General features: G+C 41.3%; 1 protein-coding gene across 4 annotated transcripts in view; it reads left to right on the top strand.

Annotated features, from left to right (window-relative positions):
* Positions 1 to 16,862, top strand: part of YAP1 (Yes1 associated transcriptional regulator) — a 95,146-nt gene that overhangs the window by 65,801 nt on the left and 12,483 nt on the right. Inside the window, exons 5-6 of one of the 4 annotated variants that reach the window (XM_054164739.1) lie at positions 8,240 to 8,433; positions 9,953 to 10,000. In XM_054164739.1, the coding sequence (XP_054020714.1) occupies positions 8,240 to 8,433; positions 9,953 to 10,000 (242 nt within the window). The remainder of the gene's footprint in view (positions 1 to 8,239; positions 8,434 to 9,952; positions 10,001 to 16,862) is intronic. The other 3 variants (XM_054164740.1, XM_054164742.1, XM_054164741.1) reach the window with 3 other exon arrangements.

Genomic DNA, 16,862 nt, shown 5'->3' with positions numbered 1-16,862 from the left:
TAGAATAACATCTGCATTATCTATACAATTATATTTCCTAGAACCAGTTGAAGTTTGGAATCAGTCAACTTTATTGCTGAAGTTTCCAAAAATCAACTTTTGTATTAAATACTATGAAAGGGATTTGAAATGGTTAAGTTTTCAGATGCTAGGATGTGGGTTTGATATGCAATTTAAAATAATGTGTCTTTTGAGGACATTTAATTTAGGAAATTTGAAGATGGGACAGTGAGCTTGAAGTGGGAAAATACCAGCAAGTGGCAGCTGATTTCTGTGGCTCTGTTGGGTTAGTGTAAGTCTTGTGTTTAAGTAGTAGTACTTCATTAGAGTAGTCAGGCAAGTCTGTCTGAAGGAACTGGAGTAAAGCAAGGTACTGTTTCAAATTTCTTGTTACTCTATTCCAGATTTCCATTTTGCAGGCTTGTTACTAGTGATCATACCAGTGTTACACATGCCCAGTTTTTTTCTTTCTGTTCCTTCAAGTGTGTGAGCTACCCTAGGGGGTATGAAGCAAAAGATCAGACCTCTGCTTGAAGTCATTGCCGTGACTTTATTTTCATAACTCCCACTTAGAGATTGCTAATGATTTTTGAAGTTCTGTATAAATAGAATAAAATAGAATAAACCAGGTTGGAAGAGACCTTGGAGATCATCAAGTCCAACATATCATCCAACACCACCTAATCAATTAACCATGCAACCAAGCACCCTATCAAGTCTCCTCCTAAGCACCTCCAATGATGGTCACTCCACCACCTCCCTGGGCAGCACATTCCAATAGCCAATCACTGCTTCTATGAAGAACTTCTTCCTAACATCCAGCCTAAACCTCCCCTGGCACAGCTTGAGACTGTGTCCTCTTGTTCTGGTGCTGGTTGCCTGGGAGAAGAGACCAGCCCCTACCTGTCTACAACCTCCCTTCAGGTAGTTGTAGACACCAATAAGGTCTGCCCTGAGCCTCCTCTTCTCCAGGCTAAGCAACCCCAGCTCCCTCAGCCTCTCCTCATAGGGCTTCTGTTGATTTTGAGAACAGACTAGGTGTTACTAGAGGTGTCTTTTTAAGATGGAGCTAATCTGATTTAAGATGTCCCCCCACTGATTTCTTGCCTTCCTTTATTTAAATACTGGTTCATGATCATAGCATCATAGCATCAATAAGGTTGGAAAAGACCTCAAAGATCATCAAGTCCAACCTGTCATCCAACACCTCATGACTACTAGACCATGGTACCAAGTGCCACATCCAGTCCCTTCTTGAACACCTCCAGGGATGGTGACTCCACCACCTCCCTGGGCAGCACATTCCAATGGCCACATACACACAATTTAAATTCAGATGGCATTAGCTGGGGTTTCTTTTGATAATCTGTCCAATGTAGTGTGTCCTTCATAGCTCTCCTCTAGTAGTAATTTTCACTCTGTCAATTCCATTCTGCATGAAGATCTTGAAACAGTGCAAATGTTGTTCAGACTTCCAAATTTAAAATTGATTGATTTTGAAAGAATAGAATAGAAACTGTTTTGTTTTATATGCATACACTGAGCAGAACGTTCTTCCAGCTAGTCATATTACTGCTGAATCTCATATGTATTTGCTTTTCTGAATAGGTACAATATTCTGGTTCTGAAACTGGCATACACTGATTCAAAGTGCTTTGTAAATGTTGCTATAAGGAAAGAAGTACAAGCCCTATGAGGAGAGGCTGAGGGAGCTGGGATTGTTTAGCCTGGAGAAGAGGAGGCTCAGGGGTGACCTCATTGCTCTCTACAACTACCTGAAAGGGGGTTGTAGCCAGGAAGGGGTTGGTCTCTTCTCCCAGGCAACCAGTACCAGAACAAGAAGACACAGTCTCAAGCTGCACCAGGGGAAGTTTAGGCTCGAGGTGAGGAGAAAGTTCTTCACAGAGAGAGTCATTCGTCATTGGAATGTGCTGCCCAGGGAGGTGGTGGAGTCACCATCCCTGGAGGTGTTCAAGAGGAGATTGGACGTGGCACTTGGTGCCATGGTCTAGTCGTGAGGTCTGTGGTGACAGGTTGGACTCGATGATCTTTGAGGTCTCTTCCCACCTTAGTGATACTGATACTGAAGTTAAACCCATGAACAACTGCAGCAGCATTTTACTCCAGTGTGGTTTTCAGTTTAAGAGGCTGTGGATGCTGTAGAATCTTAGTGGTGGTCAATCAATGCAGCTGTTTCACCTTGGAGGTTTAGGATACAGAAAGACTTTTTCATAGCAAATTTACCAAGGAAAACAGCTGTTTAGATTAATTTATATTGTTTTAAACAGTAGGTGCCATAGTGACAAGTACTGCTTTCTAGTTCTCACAGTGAAATGATTGCTTTTTACTAGGAAGACTAAGCTATAGTATGCTCAGATGCTGAGCTGTTTTGTTGTTGTTTGTTAAAAAAAAAAGTCTTTAAAATAGTTGCTTCAAACTGCTTTCCGTTTTGAAGAGTAAAATGCTCAGTACAAAATGCTGAAATCATCAAAGGTTCATCTGTGTCTATTACTTATTAAGGGTACTCTACAGCAATTTTGGCCTGTAATTCTGCACAGGGGAAAGGTGCTGTGCCTGCTGCAAACTGTCAGTGCCCTGGGACCTGTGATTTAAATTGGCATAGGATCTTGGGAGAGAATCAACCTTTTATGTGCAGTTATTAACAATCTCCTGGCCTTTTCTTTCTAGCACCCATGGCTAGTAATTGTTTCTCTCTCAATTTGTTTTTGTTTTCTTTTGTTTTCCACTAAGGATACAGACAGCAGACTAAACTTTTCAGTAACTGTCAAGTATTATCTCCTGCAGTACAGAACAGGCATTTGTTGTTGAGTTTGAACAGTGGAAGATTCAATGCATAGCATTTGAAGACCACTGGTTCTCTGTCCTGGAAAGCATATTGCAGCTATTACAGTTGACTGTCTTCTGCAGATTGTGAAGCTGAGCCATATTACAGGATGGCAGGGTCTTTTATTTATTGTCTTAAGTTGCCTGTGTTTTTTAACTTGTTTGCCCCTCCTCCTCCCTCAAATCCCTCTCCTCTGGAAACAAAGACTTGTTTGTTCCTCCTCTGCCTGTGAGGTCTTCCTAGCCTTCAGTGTGTGGGTGCAGAGTCCCTTATTTAAATGCTTTACATAGCCACGCAAGGTAAGGAGCAGGACACACTAGAAAATTGGTGAGACCTGATTCTAATAGGTAAATGAAGTTCTCTGCCTGGGAAATCAAAGCAGTTTTAAAGAGCTGAGCCCATCAGAATCATCACATGCCCATGAGGTGTAGAAAAAACGAAATGTGATTGTATTGATGAGAATATTCTTTAGAGTGCAGATTTCTGCACTCATGTCCTCAGCAAGTAATGCAAGGTGAGAATTGAATATCAAATAAGCAACAAAAGGACAACCAACCAACCAAAAAAATCAACAAAGAAATCCCAAACAACAACATCTCTGTTTTTTTTCTTGATGAGAGATGTGTTTTCCCTCTCTTCATTAAACATTGTATTGGAAACTATAGAAAATTACATTCTCCTTTCTGTTTCCCTTAAAGACTTGTGTAATCAGCCAAGATAGCTGAAAATCATACAGTGTTAATAGTATTGGGTTTTTCCACTGGGAATGTTGTTCAGTCCATAACATTCAGTTAAGCAGCATCTTCTTTTAATGATAATACTTGCAGTTTTATTTAAGAGTTCAAAATAGTTCCCTTACATACATACAACTTTATGGCCTCTTCTGAGGACAATTTAAAACCTGAATCTGAAGTCTTTAGCACTTGCATTCTTCAAATAATAAAATATCCCCAAAAATCCTTTCAATTAAAACCAGAACGAGAGTTTAGAAACTAGATTCTTAGGTTCTGGTGTTGAAGTGTTACCAGATCCTGTAGTTAAACTTAAATTAATATTAAATATATACTGAATTCTCAATACCTTAAGATATTTAACACATCCAAGTGCAGGGTTCTACACATTGGCCACAACAACCCCATGCAGTGCTACAGGCTGGGGGCAGAGTGGCTGGAGAGCGGCCAGGCAGAAAGAGACCTGGGGGTAATGGTTGATAGTAGGCTGAACATGAGCCAGCAGCATGCCCAGTTGGCCAAGAAGGCCAATGGCATCCTGGCCTGTATCAGGAATAGTGTGGCCAGCAGGAGCAGGGAAGTCATTTTGTACTCAGCACTGGTTAGGCCACACCTGGAGTCCTGTGTCCAGTTCTGGGCCCCTCAGTTTAGGAAAGATGTTGACTTGCTGGAAGGTGTCCAGAGAAGGGCAACAAAGCTGGGGAGGGGTTTGGAGCACAAGCCCTATGAGGAGAGGCTGAGGGAGCTGGGGTTGCTTAGCCTGGAGAAGAGGAGGCTTAGGGCAGACCTTCTTGCTGTCTACAACTACCTGAAGGGAGGTTGTAGCTAGGTGGGGGTTGGTCTCTTCTGCCAGGCAACCAGCACCAGAACAAGAGGACACAATCTCAAGCTGCACCAGGGGAGGTTTAGGCTGGATGTTAGGAAGAAATTCTTCCTAGGGAGAGTGATTGCCCATTGGAATGTGCTGCCCAGGGAGGTGGTGGAGTCACTGTCACTGGAGACTTTTAGGAAGAGACTTGATGGGGTGCTTGGTGCCATGGTTTATTTGATCAGATGGTGTTGGATGATAGGTTGGACTCCATGACCTTGAAGGTCTCTTCCAACCTGGTCTGGTCTATTCTATTCTATTCTAGTTTCAGATACACTTTTCATTGGAAACATTACTTTCAAAATGGACTTGAGAAGGCATTTGGGGATTCTAGGATGAAGGAATAAAATGAAAAACATCAAATGTGATTTGTTTCTTACAGTTTCAAGTGAAAAGTCATTAGATGCAAACTGTGATCAGAGAGAACAGGAATAAAACAAGCAGTTGTCAGAAAGACACAGAAGAATTTGACATGAAAAGAAAATTACTTCCAAGGCATCTTAGTGGAAAAGAGATTGAGGGAAGTAATACTCACGCAGGAAAACAAACTCATAATAAGTTGAAGGGATGTTAGTGATATTGCTGTTAAGTGTTTAATTAGGGTTAGAAACTTAGATTTTTCTGAGGCTGGCTTTAATATGTCTGTGCTATAAACCTTGTGAGGCAGGGACTCTGAATATATGATTATGTAATTGAAGACTAGACCATAAAGGTGGCCTTTTTAACCAGCAGAAAACATCAGCTTTGAGTACTTAATTTTTACAAGGTAGGTAGGTTGCTCTCAACTTAGATGTGCTTCTTTCAGGTGGTTGTAATTTTCTAACCTTTGTTCCCTTTACTTTGCACAGTAATTGACCTTCTTGTTTAATAGCATGAGCTTCTGAAAGGTAGCACAGATGTCTGCTTGAGTTGCAGAAGGCTGTTGTACCTTACTAACCCCTTCATTATCTACTTATAATGTGAAAGAGGGTAAGATATAAAAAGCAAAAGTGTGGTCCTGGCTCCAGGCTTGATAGAATTCTGGTCAAGAAGAAAGGAAGAGATAAATTCCCCACTCCAGCAGTGTCATGTCTAGCTTGTCTAGAGCTGCTTGGTGGACTGTGTTTCTTTTTGAATTGCTCTCTTTAGCCTCAAGTTCATCCTGATTTGGTGAATGTAGGTAGTCTAATTGCTGTCAGTCTTCCAGTGGACATTGCCCAGTGAGGTCCTGGAGCTTGTAATTACAGCTTACTGCTCACATCCTTGCAGGACAGCTGTTGCTCCTGCTGAAACTTTTGCTTTAGCAGTTTCTGGTATCTTGGGGCATATGAACCTTCTGTGTCTTTTTAGTGGAAGTACAAGCTGTCCTATCTCTTCCTGTTGCTGGCCTAGGGACCACAACTCCTATCACAAAGCTAGTTGACTCATCCTTGCCATGACCTTCCTGAAGCTCAGCTTTGATGGTTGAAGATCAGCTGCTTGATTTTAATCCACAGCAACATTATCTTCCCAACTCCCCGCAACTGGGTCAGGATGGGACTTGCAGGTTAGAGTTGAACCTCCAGCCCTTTGTATTCTCTGTTGTTTCTACTTGGTACTGGGATTCAGTTTCTATTCCTGCCTCACATGTTCACTTACCTTTACAGGAAGGTTTATCTTATTTGCAGTCATGTGTGTGAAATTCTCACAAGTCACTACACAAAAGATTGTTTCAAATCATTTCAAGCTATTGACACTTTCATTTTGATGTGACTCATGGAAATGTGAGCTGCCTGTCCATTAGGCTACTGACTCAGTGCTGGACCTGTGGGATAGTTGAAAGGGTAGACTAGAAATTGGACTCTGTAACTTGTTTGGACTTTTTGCTTTTCTCTGTGAATGTGTGGCATTTCTTCTCCATGTTTTACCTCTCACTGTAAAGCTGAGCTGTGGCATGGGGAAAAAAGAGCAAGGCTGTGAACCACAGCCATTTTTACTACTATTATAAACTGCTTTTAGTCTTTCTTGAAACAGAAGGAAAACACTACTGTACCTTAAGTTGGACACTTAAGACTCCCTTTAAGACAGTGGAAACTGATGAGCTTATAGGAGAATAGAATAGAATAGAATAGAATAGAATAGAATAGAATAGAATAGAATAGAATAGACCAAACCAGACCAGACCAGACCAGGCTGGAAGAGACCTTTATGATCACTGAGTCCAACCTATCATCCAACACCATCTAATCAACTAAAACATGGCAGCAAACACCCCATCCAGTCTTTTCCTAAATACCTCCAGTGATGGTGACTCCACTACCTCCCTGGGCAGCCCATTCCAATGGCAAATCACTCTTTCCATGAAGAACTTCTTCCTAACATCCAGCCTAAACATCCCCTGGCACAGCTTGAGACTGTGTCCTCTTGTTCTGGTGGTGCTGGTTGCCTGGGAGAAGAGACCTACCCCCACCTGGCTACAACCTCCCTTCAAGTAGTTGTAGACAGCAATAAGGTCTGCCCTGAGCCTCCTCTTCTCCAGGCTAAGCAACCCCAGCTCCCTCAGCCTCTCCTCATAGGGCTTGTGCTCCAAATCCCTCCCCAGCTTTGTTGCCCTTCTCTGGACATGCTCCAGCAACTAATTCTCCTTTCTTATGATAGCTAGAAGTACTAGGGTTCCAGGAATATCATCTATATATGTTGAAAACATTAAAACATTTGTTCAGACTAATACAACAGATGGTTTTCTCTGTACCAAATCAGCCTGTTGTTCTAAAAGACACTCTCTCCTCAGCCTGTCATCCTAAAAGATGCTCGGTGTTTTGCTTTTGGTTTTTTTTAAACTTCCCATAAACCATAATCCTCATTACCAGAAAACAAAACAAAACAATAGCCCCACACACATAGCCCCAAAAAACCAAACCAACCCTTCCGCTCTCCCAACACTGCTTCAGCAGACTGTTCCAGACAACAAGATGGAGATGCAATTGCAAAACTAAAAGCTCCCAACAGTAGTGCTCTGGTAAATCTATTCAGCCTCTCCCAGCTCTCCCAGTTTCACTATGGGAACTCCAGTGTCTCTGTTTAACCATACTGATCTTGTGTGGGGGAAGAAATCAGGCCTGTCAAGTAGATGCATCCCAGTTACGCATTACTTTATAAAATAAAGTTCTCTTTGGTCTTGCTTTCATGTGGGAAGGAAGGATGGCTTCTCATTGTGCATTAATGGCAGTATTTTTGTTCGGTTACATAATTCATCAGCCATTTCTGTTCCAACTCTGTGTCGTGTCAGCGTGGCCCTACATGGCGTCTGTAAGGCTCAAAACTTAGTGTGACAAGAATATAAATGATGGTTGCATGACCTACATCACATTGTGGGGAACGGTAGCCTTTGACCAAATCTAGTTTGGTATAAGTGAGAGGATCTGTTTCGTCATTCGGTGTGTCCTTGAGATGAATGCTTCTAGAATCTCACATGAATAGGAAAAGCAATTTCATATTATTTCTGTCTAAAGTGAGAATAAATTAATTAGGAAGAAGAGAGATTCTTCTAGTTACACTTGAAGTATTTTACTACCACTTCTGACTTTTTCACCAACTTACACCTTTAACTGTCTTCAGAAGCTTTTAGAACATGTACTCTTAAATTTGAGACTTGCATTGATTTCACAGGACTAGCAGGTGCGCACACATTTGATAGTCTGAATGTCAGTGTAGCTACAAGTTTTATGCTGTTAAGGTTTGCAATTTTAGCAAGTTTCTAGTATCTCAGGATAAGACTTGCCTGGTGTGTATCTGTTTGACTTGCATTTTAAAATGTTTGTTGTTTTGGTTCCTTAGCCATGAATCAGCGAATCAGCCAAAGCGCTCCAGTGAAGCAGCCACCCCCTCTGGCTCCTCAGAGTCCCCAAGGTGGTGTGATGGGTGGGAGTAGCTCCAATCAGCAGCAACAGATGAGGCTTCAGCAGCTACAAATGGAGAAGGAAAGGCTGAGACTGAAGCATCAAGAACTGCTTCGGCAGGTGAGGCCACAGGTTAGACACCTACTTCCACTATTTCTTTTGTATGTTGTGTTGTGGTTTTGTTTTGGCTAAGTTGTTGTTTCGGTGAGTTTTAAAGACTAGTGACTGTACAAAAAGCATTGAGATCTAGAAAGGTCTGAATTTGTTCTGTTAGTGATAGTAGGTTGGTAGTAAAATCATCTAACTTAGCAGACTGAAGGATTTTGCTTTCCTCCCTTGTTTTCCCCTGTAACAAAACTCTCCAAGAACAGGCTTCTTGAATCGTAGGATGACGTCATGGAATGTTGATCTGATTGGCTATTCCTCTTAAGGATATATTTCATAGTTGTTGAGTTCTGAGTCGTGCAAAAAGGCAAGAAGTTGTTTTCCACAGCTGCTTTAGTTCTCCCTCTTAAATGGAGGAAGGTTTTTTTCACTTACAGAACCTGTCACAGTCTGTAGGATTTCAAAGTACTTTGAAAGATTTATGTAAGATGCATCAAGGAGATACCTTGTTGTTAAAATCTTATCTGTTAACCAGTGGAGTGGAGCACAATGGGATCATTCATACTGTGTTTTGGACCTGTGTTTTTCTTATGCTGAAGAATTTCAAACTTCATCATTAGGCTGCAAGCTGATTCCTTTCAGCGTTTTTCTGCTGTATGAATATAGCTGTAGCAAATGTTGAAGCGTAGGACTGGACATTGAAATCTCTGGATTCTCAGTTCGGGCTTGACTTCCTTTTGACTGTAAGCCTCCTGCTTCAATTTTTCCTTCTAAAATGTTTTAAAAGTTACTACCATCTGTGCTAGATACTTAGAATGTTCTTTGATTTTTTGACACTGCCAGAGAAAGTACTAATCTTTTCTCTGAGGAAAACCTTCTAAAATCTTACTTTGTTCCCTTTTCACTTTGGGTGATGGGCCTTGTATCAGGAGAGGATAATCCCTTCATGTCCTCAAAGACAGCTTTTCTCTTTCTTCATCACCTGCAGTATTCTGTCCTGGAATCTGACTCTGGTTATCCCCTTTGTAGTCAAGGCCTGTTATGTAGGAATCTTCAGCATCTCTTGGTGTAAGATGGGTCATCTTTACAGCCATTACTTTTTGTAGTTCTCTAGGTAAGAATACATTGCAAAGGTGGCATCAGGACTTTCTCTGCTTAAGCATCTGGGCTTCTGCTGTTCTTGCTTTGCGATTAATCCACCAACAAACATTTTTACCCTGTGCTAGCATGCTTCTAGGTAGGCCTTCTAATTGTATTCTTGCCTCGGTTGTCATTGAGAGCCTGACTAACTTTGGACCGGGCGACAGCCAGTTCCCCTCTCGTTGTTCTCCCTGGTCCTTGAGCTTATCTGTCAAACTCGCATCCTTGGTAAATCTGTGAGTTTTGTTTCACTGTGTCGTGATGTTCATAGTTTCTTAACTCCCTTATCCTGTCTCATCTGGCCTGTCTTGGGGGCTTAATTCTGCAAGGTGGTGTTTATAAGACAGCCTGCATAGGCAAACCGTGCAGCTAAAGTAATTTTTATCCATCTTATTTTTACTCTTAGGCATTGCGGAATATCAATCCCAGCACAGCAAATTCTCCAAAACATCAGGTAGGCTCTTAACTGATGTTTCAGCATAACTAGAAAAATGAAAGCATTACGTTAGGCTAGCAGGGGACCTTTTTGCTACCTGAAAGCATTCAAAAAGGAAAAGAAAAGGAGAAAAAGAAAAACCCCAAGCTCTGCCATACACATTTTTGAACCACTTCCCTGGTCACGACCCAAACGTGTTCAAGTGTGCTGCATTTCTACAGCTTTATATCAGTATTGAAAAGCAAATGAGGAATTCATTGCACATTTTTCCTACCTTGAAAAACAACCTTCTTATTTAGCATTCTTGAGGATACTGCTGTTCCAGTCCTGATGTCATCAAGATGTGTATTTAAAGCAAACCTCCCATTATATCTAAGGTAGTAGTTTGTGACTCCTAAGTACTGCTCGTATGAATGTTCTTATCGGTTTGTTTAAACAGCTACAATCTTAAAGAAGGATATCTGTAATATGTTAAGAAAAAGTCACTTGAAATACTTCTGATTTTTTAAGCATGTACAGTCTAACAGAGTTATTTAATAGATTAGACTAACGAAATAATTGCTGTGGGGATGTAATATGTGATGGTTGTTATTAACAGGCCCCTGCACAGGCACATTTGCTGCATAGAAATCAACAATTCTGAAACGCCTCCCAGGTTCAGACCAAAACAAAATCGGTCAAAATGAGAACCACATGAACAGGTTAATGCAGAGTTTTTTAAGGCTTTTAAGAAGTTGAATGTGGAAGAATCTCTGACAGGATGGATTTATGGATATATTCAGACAGCTTCTTGCTTGCTGTTGCTAACAGTATTCTTAGTCTATGGGTTCTTAGGACAATATTTACATTGGCTTTTACTGTACTCCTGTTTTTCTAAGGAAAAACACTACAGGCACTAGGCAATAAAAATAATGCAGTGTCCTGTGTCTGCAAGCCATGAATATTAATGTTGCTTTGTTTTCTGAAGAGCACTGCAAAATTTGTATGTTACTAGCTCCCCTGAGAAGGTCATGTTCAATACAGGAACCCCAGACTTTAGAAACAGCACTGCCAGCCTGAAAAAAATACTTTCTTGTTTGGCAATATCTGTGCAGCACAAAAGCGGAACCATTTAAATCGAGATGTGATCATTTGATTCATTTACAGGACATAAAGCACATAATGATCAGTGTTGATCAATATTGAATCCTATTATGAAGGAGGAAAACTTCTTTTCAAATTTCTGGCAAACAAGGGGATAAACAGAGAAGCACACACACCTCTACCCCAGCTGGAACCACCTTATCTACTGTCATGATTAGGTCATTCAGAGGGGACTTTTTTTCTTGCTGAATGCCAAAAGTGTATTCTGTGTTTTCTTGTATGCCTGAAGCTCTGTTGCATGATCGCTCGCTCTTCCACGGTAGCTTCTTCCTGTTGCCAGCTCAGGGATATGCAGCAAACAGAGAACTTTGTATCAGTTTTAGACCTAACAAGACCGGGTTTTGAAACTTCTTTAATTTCTAGCTCACAGCACAAAAAAGCTGCAAAACCTCAAAGGGACCTTGTTCATAGTTCATTAAACATTTATGTAGTGGTCACTGCTTTGTTTGGGACTGGAACTAATGAGAGGATTTATGCAAAAATCAGGGTTCCAGTTACATTTAAACTGGCTTCCTACCAGATCACCTGTACACTCTACCTGCCTGGGAGCAGTTTTATTAGAGCCTGCATTTGCCTGTGAGCCAAGCTGCATTTGAATGATCTGTTGGACAGAAAAGTATGCAATTGTGTCAAAAGTTCTACAGCACTAGGCTATTCATGTTGTATCATCTGAATGTAGTTCTTGTGTTTTCATGTATCACTTCAATGGAAGAAGGTGCTGAGAGAAATCCTTCTGGAAATTGTAATCTAGGCCTTGTGCTGTAGAGGCAAGTATTGTTAGCCTTCTCCAAAGATAACTGTTACTGAGTCCCAGCCTGTACATCCTCTCAGGTCATAGTCAGCCTAGTGAGTTTGTGAAAAATCCGCAGAAAGAACAAACATTTCTTCAGTCAAATTTTTCTTTTTGACAGAGCTTTTCTTTCCTTTGTAAATAAAATTAATGAAGTTTAGAGGAATTACCTGCTTTCATGATGATAAAGCTGTGCTTGGGGGAAGAGCAGTAGCTTCTTTTGCTAAAATGTAGGTGTTCTTTTAAGGAATGCTGAGAATAAAATCTTCGTTTGCCCAGTGCTCTCAATTCTGGGAAGATCAAATCCAGTCTGGAGAGAGATTGTTAAGAAGTTATGTGATGCCAGCCTTCTTGAAGCTTGCCTCTAATGAAGTCTCTCTTCTGTATGGATTAACAAAACAGGAGAATTGTTCTTTAACTTTTCACTGGATCTCTGAGCTTTTCTTAACAGAAACAGGTTGGAAAGGGCTGGTGGAAGTCATCTAGTCCAACATCCTGCATCCAGCCCAAACTCCTCTTCCTTCTTGACTTTTTTGTGCATGCAACCTAGATGAGATGCCACAGGCACGCTGGTGTCTTTGGTCAGGTTGTTTTGGTACTAAATGAACATGGTGTCCTTAGTTTTTGTCTCTCTGCCATGATACTGTAGTAGTCTGTGGAGATACTAATATTCACAGTGTTATGAGTAGGGGCCTTAGTACTTGTGTACCTCTTGGAAGGATTAAGCAGTTGCTCAGCTTCATCTTTTGTAGCAAGGACTGTAGAAGACTCTTCTTGTTTGTGCTGCTTTCTTGGCAGTTCTGCATACCTGCAATGTGCACTCTGTTCATTGTCTCCATTATTTTGTCCTTTATATTTTGTGATGAACTTCTTATATTTTCTGTCCTTCCCCAGACTTAGTTTGTATCAACTTTTCAGTGACATCCTGGAAATTCCCCTGCTTAGTGAAGAATCTGCAAAGACATGTGGCCAGTCTGTCACTGTTTGCTGAATCCCTTGGGTTTGTTTTTTCAGACTTGCTCTTCTTGCATAAAATATAAGCACTTACAGTACTGAAATGTTGCTGAGTTTGAAATGGCACATTACTTTCCCACAATTCTTTGGGTTTTTTTAAGAAGTTCATGTTAGTTGTTGCTTGACACCTTTCATCAGCTTGGTTGTGAAGATTTCCAGTGTTCTTGGAAAGTGTTCATTTCTTAGGAGACTGTTACTGTTTTTCAGTGACAGATTTGCTCAGTCACGCTGCAAAGCTGTGTTGTTGTCAGATTTGTGGCCATTCTTTAGAAAATAAGGAAGGCATCATTAAAACCAAGTACAGTCTGGAATTCTGTACTCTTGGAGTTCCAAGATGCTAGTGAAGTTGGACCTTTGACTGAAGGACTTATATTTTAGTTTGTGAGATACTTTTTTTTTCTCTTCCCTGCAGTAGGTCTTTAAATAGCAAGATATGCTTGTGTTCAAATCATAATGGAAATGGTGGGCAATTCTTACTTCACTTTCTGAGTAAATCCTGAGCAGCGTTGTCCCTTGCATGCCTTGTTTCCCATCTCTGTGTTATCTGTAGCTGATCTGAATTAACAATTGTCACAAATATTCCCTCAAGCTTTTCATTTTAGTAGAAGTAAACATAGTATCCCTCCCTTTGACTTGAGATCTCTTTTTACAAGTACTAAGTTTTGGGTTGTCTCTCGTGGTTTACGTTTTCTGTTAGAGGTTTCTTTTGCACAATGAATAGAATAGAATAGAATAGAATAGAATTGAATTGAATTGAATTACCCAGGTTGGAAGAAACCTTTGAGATCGTCGAGTCCAACCTATCACCCAACACCATCTAATCAACTAAACCATGGCACCAAGCACCCCATCAAGTTTCTTCCTAAACATCTCCAGTGATGGTGACTCCACCACCTCCCTGGCAGCACATTCCAATGGGCAATCTTGTTTCTGGGAAGAATTTCTTCCTAACATCCAGCCTAAACCTCCCCTGGTGCAGCTTGAGACTGTGTCCTCTTGTTCTGGTGCTGGTTGCCTGGCAGAAGAGACCAGCCCCCACCTGGCTACAACCTCCCCTCAGGTAGTTGTAGAGAGCAATAAGGTCACCCCTGAGCCTCCTCTTCTCCAGGCTAAGCAACCCCAGCTCCCTCAGCCATCCTTCATAGGGTTTGTGCTCCAAACGCAGCACACTTATGCAGTGCTGTGACTTTAGAAATTAATTCAGGAGAAGACTTAATTGGTGATTTAGAGACATCCTAAGCTGGGGCTGGAGACTGCAGCAGGAGAGTTGTGTGGTAATTTTTAAGCAAAATTTACGTCTCAATAAAATTACTTCTGACTGAGAGGTCTGGTGGATGTGTTCTGGCAAACTGAACTGCACCAACTTAAGACATTAAACTCAGCTGTTTGCCAGGGATTGCCTTAAGAATAAGTCAGCAGAAAGGGCTGTGTCTAACATGTTTTTTCATAATCTGGCAAATGAAGTATTGCTGTGGCTGCACTGCAAGAGAAATCAGACACCTGATCTATCAGAAAAAGTATTTTACAGTTGGATTGGTTTTCTGACTTGTCTTAATGTCTGAACATACAAATGCTAGTTCCAGATTAAGAGCCATGGTTTAGTAGTCATGAGGTCTTGGATGACAGGCTGCACTTGATGATCTTTGAGGTCTTTTCCAACCTTATTGACTCTATGATTCTAAGAGAGCAGCAAGAATATGCAGTCAAAGGCTATCTGTAAAAAGTCACTTTGAAATTTCCCCTGGTTTGAGATCACAGGGATTTAAGAGATCAAGGCACACATCTCCCTCTGCCCTGACTGACAAACTTGGCTTCTTCAAAATGCTGTTAAATAAAACAGAAAGTTTTGTGGAAGCACCAGAAATTTCACCTTGGAGTTGCATGTCCTGCAGAAATTATGGAGATGTCCCCTGAGCCAATTATGTAAGTCCTCAGTATTTCTGATGAGCAGTGCACTAAGGTACTACTTTAAGGAACTGCCTAGAAGGTGCAAGTGTGATTGGACATAAATAGAAGACTTGTGTGGCTGGATTGAAGGAGGAAGGCTATGCTGGCTGCCATCTAATTTTGCAAAAAGGGGAATTCAGACAATTTTACTGCACAAGCACACATTGCTGCTGTTCAACAGTCTTGGGAACTAAGTGCTTTAAATGTTCTTTGGCTTCTGAAATAATGTAGTTTACTTCTTTATTGAAAATCATAGCTCCAAATGAAATGTTGTTTATTACTTTCTGTGGCAAAAGCTGCAGAACTTGTATTTCAGACTGTTGGTAAATGCTGAGCATCAGTAGTTAGCAGTCACACAGCAGGGAAGGTGTTTATATTATGTAACATGAAAATGCAGAAGCTCTGATTTCACTTGACACCTAAGCTATGCAGGTTAATCATTTTCTTGCTTCTCTGTGAATGTAGATATTTATGGGTAAATGTTCTGTCTAAAAGTCTGTAGAGTAAATCAGACCTGTATTCCTTGCTTTTGACTGTTTCTTATGCCACTAAGTGCTTCAGGACACAATCTGTGACTGTATGAGTTGTAGCTCACTGCAATGGATTTCCTGGAGTGGGTGGTGCTTCTTACAGAAGTAGTGCTGAAGCAACTGATCAGCAGAAGCTAATGAGTTGTGTTGACCTGAGTACAATACGGCCTTTATGATTGCTGACTCCTGCTGAAATGTTACCTGCCTTACTGGTGCTCCGATACACCTTGGCTGGGCAGGTGCAGTACCAGAGACGTGGCAGACAGATAGTAAGAGGAGTATTGAAGCAGTGGCAACAAGACTGCAAAACCAGACAAGAAGGCAGACTTTATTTACAAATGTCTCTTCCAATGTATGCTGCTTTATCTGTGCCTGCAGTGCTTTGTGTAGCCTTGAGGCCTTTGCCAAGTGCATACAGTACAATTATCACTCTAGCACTATCGCCTCTGAAATTAAATTTGCTGGTTTTCACGATTGCAACATTGAGTGATTTGTGCTCCCCCTTACTGTTCACTAATTGCACAACTCTATTGCTGAATTCACGTGCCTTTGTCTGTCCACGTGTTTTCCTTGTTGCTTTTGTATATATGCTGCAACTTTGTGGCCCCCAAACAGAATGTAAATAATTAGTCTGAAGAAATAACTGGTGCTGTAAGTCATGGTTGTCTTCTTCCCTTAACACACTTCCACTCATCCTGGTGAAACCTGTGGATCATTTGAGAGTAGATCAGTGTTTGGGGGCAGAAACTTTACAGTGAGCCCCCTCTTAGGTCAAGAAGGGCAGGGAACTGCCTGAAAGAGTCCAGCACAGAGCCACAACAATGATTAAGGGAGCGGAACATCTTCCTCATGAGGAGAGAGACTGAGGGAGCTGGGTCTCTTCAGCTTGGAGAAGAGGAGACTAAGCGGTGGCCTCATTAATGTTCATTAATATGTAAAGGGTGAGTTCCAAGAGGGTAGAGCCAGGCTCAGCTTGGTGGAGCCCAATGACAGGACAAGGGGCAATGAGTGGAAGTTGAAGCATAGGAAGTTCCATGGAAACATGAGGAAAATTTTTTTTCACTGTGAGGGTGACAGAGCACTGGAACAGGTTGCCCAGGGGAGTTGTGGAGCCTCCCTCTCTGGAGATACTCAAAACCCACCTGGATGCATTCCTGTGGGATCTGGTGTAGGTGATCCTACTCTGGCAGTGGGGTTGGACGAGATGGCCATTTAAGGTTCCTTCCAACCCCTAACACTCTGTGATTAATTCTAAGGATCCAAACAATTCTAAGGATCTATCAGTTCAAATTGAGTAGCATGTCATATGTTTAATACAGTGAGAACATGATAAATCAGATGTGCAGTGGAGTCTTTTACCTCTCTTCAAATGTATGATGAAGATAAAAGAGGTCTGAACAGAGTCGTTTTATGAAGTGAATTCGGACGTGGTGTGGATGACCTGGAACTTCATGTA

Source organism: Dryobates pubescens, chromosome 10 (assembly GCF_014839835.1).
Source record: "Dryobates pubescens isolate bDryPub1 chromosome 10, bDryPub1.pri, whole genome shotgun sequence".
NCBI lineage: Eukaryota > Metazoa > Chordata > Aves > Piciformes > Picidae > Dryobates > Dryobates pubescens.
The sequence above is the reverse complement of the archived record's forward strand: the minus strand, read 5'-3'. Positions and strand labels throughout refer to the sequence as shown.